The 5,422-nt window shown below is 42.9% G+C and overlaps 1 protein-coding gene across 1 annotated transcript in view; it reads left to right on the forward strand.

The window, feature by feature from the left end:
- Positions 1-842: 842 nt before the first annotated feature.
- Positions 843-5,422, forward strand: part of Mcm6 (minichromosome maintenance complex component 6) — a 27,248-nt gene continuing 22,668 nt past the window's right edge. The window contains exons 1-2 of the mRNA XM_028773126.1: positions 843-1,022; positions 4,847-4,993. Of these exons, the coding sequence (XP_028628959.1) occupies positions 916-1,022; positions 4,847-4,993 (254 nt within the window). The 5' untranslated portion in view covers positions 843-915. The remainder of the gene's footprint in view (positions 1,023-4,846; positions 4,994-5,422) is intronic.

The raw sequence follows: 5,422 nt of genomic DNA on the forward strand, positions 1-5,422 counted from the left end.
GCAGATTTTACGCTGTCAGAATTTATCTATCTCTAACTTGTTTTTTTTAAGTGTATGTGTATGATGTGCGTGCTGGTGTTCACAGAAGTCAGCAGAGGGTATCAAACTCCCTGAAGCTGGAGTTAGAGGTGATGAACTATCTCATGTAGGTGCTGAGAAGCCAACGTGGGTCCTCTACAGAATAAGTTACTACTCTCTAAACCATCTCTCCAGTTCTCCACCTGACTTATAAGGGGCTCTCTCCTGTGGTTTGTGTACACCTTACCTCCTCCAAATAGACAATTCACAGTAGGTTTAACTCTCAGTGACTTTTCCCTTTTATGGGGGTCTTATTCTTATCTCCCAATACCAGGGAAAGAATCTAAAAAACATAAAAATAGAAAAGTTTTAAGGGTATTCCTTCTTTGGGGTTCCTTTCACTCTGAAGTTCTCATTTAATAAATCTACATAAACTCAGGGGGGAAAGGGAGAGATGGAGGGGGAAGAGGGACAAAAAGAAAGGAAAAAGAGAAGGAAAGAGAGGAAAAGAAAGGGGGAGCGAGAGAGAGGAAGGGAGGGACGGAAGGAGAGAGAGAAGTGAAAAATCCATCACCTCTTAGCTTCTCAAGCCAAAACAACCAGAGACCTGAGGGTGGGTGCGACTACATTGCGCATGGGCAAAAGCTTCATGGAGTCTGCTTTTGGCGCGAAAAGTGCGTGTGGTGGGCGGGCCTCTGGACAGAACCGCCATTGATTGGACAGGTTTGGCGCGAAGTAGCTCAGCTCCTGCTCTGTTATTGGTTGGGGTGAGAAGGCGGGGCTAGCCGGAGGCGCGCGCGAAGCGGCAGCGCGGAAGGAGCTACGCGTGGAACCTGCGGCTGGGCCTTCCGTAGCTGCGGTGGTCTTTCCTCAGCAGTGCGTACTCTCAGCGCTGCCATGGACCTCGCAGCGGCCGCAGAGCCCGGCACCGGAAGCCAGCACCCGGAGGTGCGCGACGAGGTGGCCGAGAAATGCCAGAAGCTGTTCCTAGACTTCCTGGAAGAGTGAGTGACCTCCGGGGGCTCGCGGGCCGTGCGGAGACCTGGGTTCTGTGTTCTCGGGGAAGGGATGGGGCCCAGCCACGCCAGAATCCAAAGCCTCCTCGACTCCTTTCTCTATCGCAGTGCTCCCTTGCGTCGTACTGTGCTGCTTTCTCTGCGTTTCTGAGGCAGGGTCTCGAACTCGCTGTGTAGCCAAAGACGATTTTGAACTTGTGATCCTCCTGCCTCCACTTATCCTGTGCTGGAATGACAGATATGCACTGCCATGCCTGGTTGATGGGATGCCTGGAATGAAACCCAGCTCTTCCTGTTTTATTTCAGGGCTCACATCACAGCCCAGTGAGGACTGGGTTTGAGGGGAGGGCCGTTACCTCTTGGGTAGGGTTAAGCACACAGGCAGGAACCGGGAGCTTGCACTGCAAGGGAGCCTGGGCCACCTTGTGTTCTGACAGGAACCTATGGCCTCCAATACGGAGTGTAAACACCATGACTTACTTGGCTTACAAAATTCTTTTCTTTTCTCTTCTTTTCTTTTCCTTTCTTTTCATTTCTTCCTCCATTCCTTTCTTTCTTTTCTTAAGATTATGTCAGTATATAACAAAAACTTACTGTTTTGACCTTTTGGGAGTGTACAAATGCATCCTGAAGTGCATTCAACTTGTGCAACAATGATCCCTGTTTGAAACTCTTTCAACTCTACCTGTTAAATAGTTACAGCCTTTCCTAGCCTCCTGACAACTGCTACACTTATAACACTGAAGGTGCCTCAGATAAGTGTGTGTGGCTAATTTTGCTAGACATGCAGCTTATTGTGGTCAAGGGTCTTCTTTTTAAGGCAGAATAAAATGGTGTGGCACATGTATACTGGTTATGACATACTGCTGATCTATTCAGCATCCTTTTGGCTATACGGCTATCTTTTTAAATTCTGTTATAATTAAAACTGTAAGCAGGGCAGTGGTAGGCGGATCCTCAGAGTTCAAGGCCAGCCTTATCTACAGTGTGAGTTCCAGGACAGTCAGGGCTACACAGAAACCCCCAGTGTTGAAAAACAAAACAAATGAAAAACCCTCTAATTTAAATTCTATATTCCTACCTGTGTAATGTTCTTGGCAATCAGTACAGCTGCTCATCCTTCAAAATCCAAGTCTCCTTTTGATGAAAGTCTGTAAACCAGCAGTTCTCAACATGTTGGTCAGGACCCCTGGGGGCACATATCAGGTCCACATGCACATAATGATCCATAACAGCAGAAGTACAGTTGTGAAGTAGGAACGAAATGATTTTATGGTTGGGGTCACCACAACATGAGGAGCTGTATTAAAGGGTCACAGCAGATAATAAAAGTGCTTTTTCTTGGTAGCTAAGTGCTGGAGCTAAGCATATCAAGACTTAGTTTTTGAAATAACCAACTTCCTTTCACAGAGTAGCTTTGCTTTTGCTTACAGAATAGTCTAAATATTTCTTTTTTGTTTGTTTTTGTTTTTTGAGACAGGGCTTCTCAGTGTGTCCCCTCAAACTCAGAGATGGACCTGCCTCTGCCTCCCAAGCACTGGGGCTAACTGTGCACCACCACCACCCAGCTATGTCTAAATTTTCTATTACAGTTTCATTCTCTAAAACCACCCTCAGTCCCAGGGGTGGCTCAGCCATCTATTTTGGTTTTGTTGCTTGCTTGTTTTCTTAACATGTTAGGGAAGGAACCCAGAGCCTTACACATGCTCGACAAGCATTCTGCGCCTGAGCTGTATCTCCAGCATCTACCCTCTTTTATTTCTTTATTTGACAGACCTTACTGTGTTACGATAGCTGTGTGCTGGGATAAAGGAGTGTACCACTGCACCCAGCTACCTGGACCTTTTTTGCCTTTTTTAATTTTGAGAGAAAGTCTCTAAGTTGCCTAGTTGGTCCTTGAACTTCCAACTTTCCACCGTTAGCCTCAGTAACAAGGATTAACAAGCTCACATCATCAAGCCCAGCCACTCCTTTTCCATACATTTACCTTTTTCTTTTTAAAGATATATTTATTTCATGTATATGAATACACTGTCAGTGTCTTCAGATACACCAGAAGAGAGCATCAGATCCCATTACATATGAACTCAGGACCTCTGGACGAGCAGTCAGTGCTCTTAACCACTGAGCCATCTCCACATTTACCTTTTAATGACACCAACGCCACCTTTTACATCTGTGGATCTTTATTATAGCTATTCCTGTGGCATAATTGGCTTTTATTTCTGACACTTTTTGTCAATAGAAACATTATTTATTGTTTATGGGTCTTGTCTCCTAAGAATGCCAGCCCTGGGACAGAAATGACACTACCTTTTCTGTACTTTTAGATATTAGATGTAATACTTTATACTTGAGTGCTTCTTGCTATAGTTGGAAAAGAAGTTGATTTTGCCCCCATCCAAAATTCATGTGCTTTCATTTTCTTGAGATCTTTAATGGTGATACCTCATTTCTGTGTGGGGTGGTGTTTGTTTTGCTTGCTTGCTTTAAGTGTGTGTGTGTGTGTGTGTGTGTGTGTGTGTGTGTGTGTGTGTGATTAGAGATTAGACCTAAGACTAAGCAAGCACTAGCACTGAACTATGTTTCCAGACTTTTTATTCTGCTTAAATTATCACTAATGGAAATTTAATATTTGGATTTTAACTCTCTGATCTTAATTACACATAATAATAATTTTAAAAAACAATAATTTAAAAATAAATTAGAAAATGTTAAATCATCAGGGTGTGTGGTACTGGCACATACCTTTAATCCCAGTACTGGGAGGCTGAGGCAGGTGAATCTTTGAGTTTGGAATAGAGAAAGCTTCAGGATAGCCAGGGTTACATAAAGAAACTCTGACATGGAAGAAGGGGGAAAAGAGGAAAGAAAAAAAACTATTAAATCGGTTGAGGAGATGGTCCTGTGTTCCCAGCACCCACTTGGTAACTGCAGTTCCAGGAATACCTATTACCTTCTTCTGGCCTCAAGCACCACTACCCACTTGCACATGCATATATGAAGGTAAAATACTTATACACATAAAATCTAAAATTCTTTGTTTGTTTTGTTGTTTGTTTGTTTTGTTTGTTTTCTGTTTGGTTTTTCAAGACAGGGTTTCTCTGTGTAGTCCTGGCTGTCCTGGAACTAACTCTGTAGACCAGGCTGGCCTTGAACTCAGAAATCCACCTGCCTCTGCCTCCCAAGTGCTGGGATAAATCTAAAATTCTTAAGAAAGAAAATGTTAAATTAGTTAATTGAGGTGAGGGCTGGGGCTGATGGCTCAGTGGGTACTGCAACCCTGACAATTTTGAGTTCAGTCCCTAGGACTCATGGTAGAAGGAGAGAACCAACTTCCATAAGTTTTGTTTTGTTTTTCATTTATTTATTTTTATTTGGAGGCCTGAAAAGGGTGTCAGATCCCCTGGAGCTGGAATTACAATGATTGTGAGCTTCCTGTTATGAATGTTGGGAACAGAACTCAGATCCTGGAAGATCAACAAGCACTCATAGCAGCTGAGCCATCTCTCTAGTCCCTATAAGTTGTACTTTCACATCTGGGACACGGTATAAACACAAATAGAATAAATGCATAAATGTGTAAGCGTTCTACAATTCATTTTAAAGATATTCCCTTATCTACTTATCAGCAATTTTGTGAGATTAAGGTTAGAAAAGTCAGTAATTGACCCCAAGTCATGTAAATACTGAATGTGGACTTCTCTGTTCTTAAACTGGATGCTGATTAATCAATATACTAAGTTACCTAGTGTCCAGATTAATTTTTACTGCCTGCTACACTGTTTAATGTGACTTATATATTTCTGCAGGTTCCAGGGTAGTGATGGAGAAATTAAATACTTGCAGTTTGCAGAAGAGTTAATTCGTCCTGAGAGAAACACACTGGTTGTGAGTTTTGCAGACCTGGAACAATTTAACCAACAACTTTCTACCACCATTCAGGAAGAGTTCTATAGGTAAGAGTGTATTCATTTTTCGTTTGAATAGACATGAAGCCTGAGAAGCTAGCTCTATTCCCTGCATATTCCGTGTAAGGAAGAAGGGCAGCTGTCACAATGGCTTCCTTCCAAAGAGAGGCCTTTTGGTACAAGTGGTCCTACTGATGCAGGTCTAACTTCAACCTAGGCCTTTGTGGAACTTGGATTTCCTCGTGTGAGATATCAAAAAACAGTTGCTTTTATATTGCTTTCTCATTTGATCTGGTCTTCACCGATCCCATCTCTCCCCTGGAGTAGGTACTTAAAATAATTTATCTAGGTAAGTCCTAACTTTGCACCAAAGATACTGATTTTTCAGATGAGGTCTCATGGAGGCACTGCCCAGCTTGACCTTAAGCTCATGTTTAGAGTCTTGCCTCAGCTTCCTGTTTTGTTTTTTTTTTTTTT

This window comes from Grammomys surdaster, unplaced genomic scaffold, assembly GCF_004785775.1.
Source record: "Grammomys surdaster isolate TR1022 unplaced genomic scaffold, NIH_TR_1.0 221, whole genome shotgun sequence".
NCBI lineage: Eukaryota > Metazoa > Chordata > Mammalia > Rodentia > Muridae > Grammomys > Grammomys surdaster.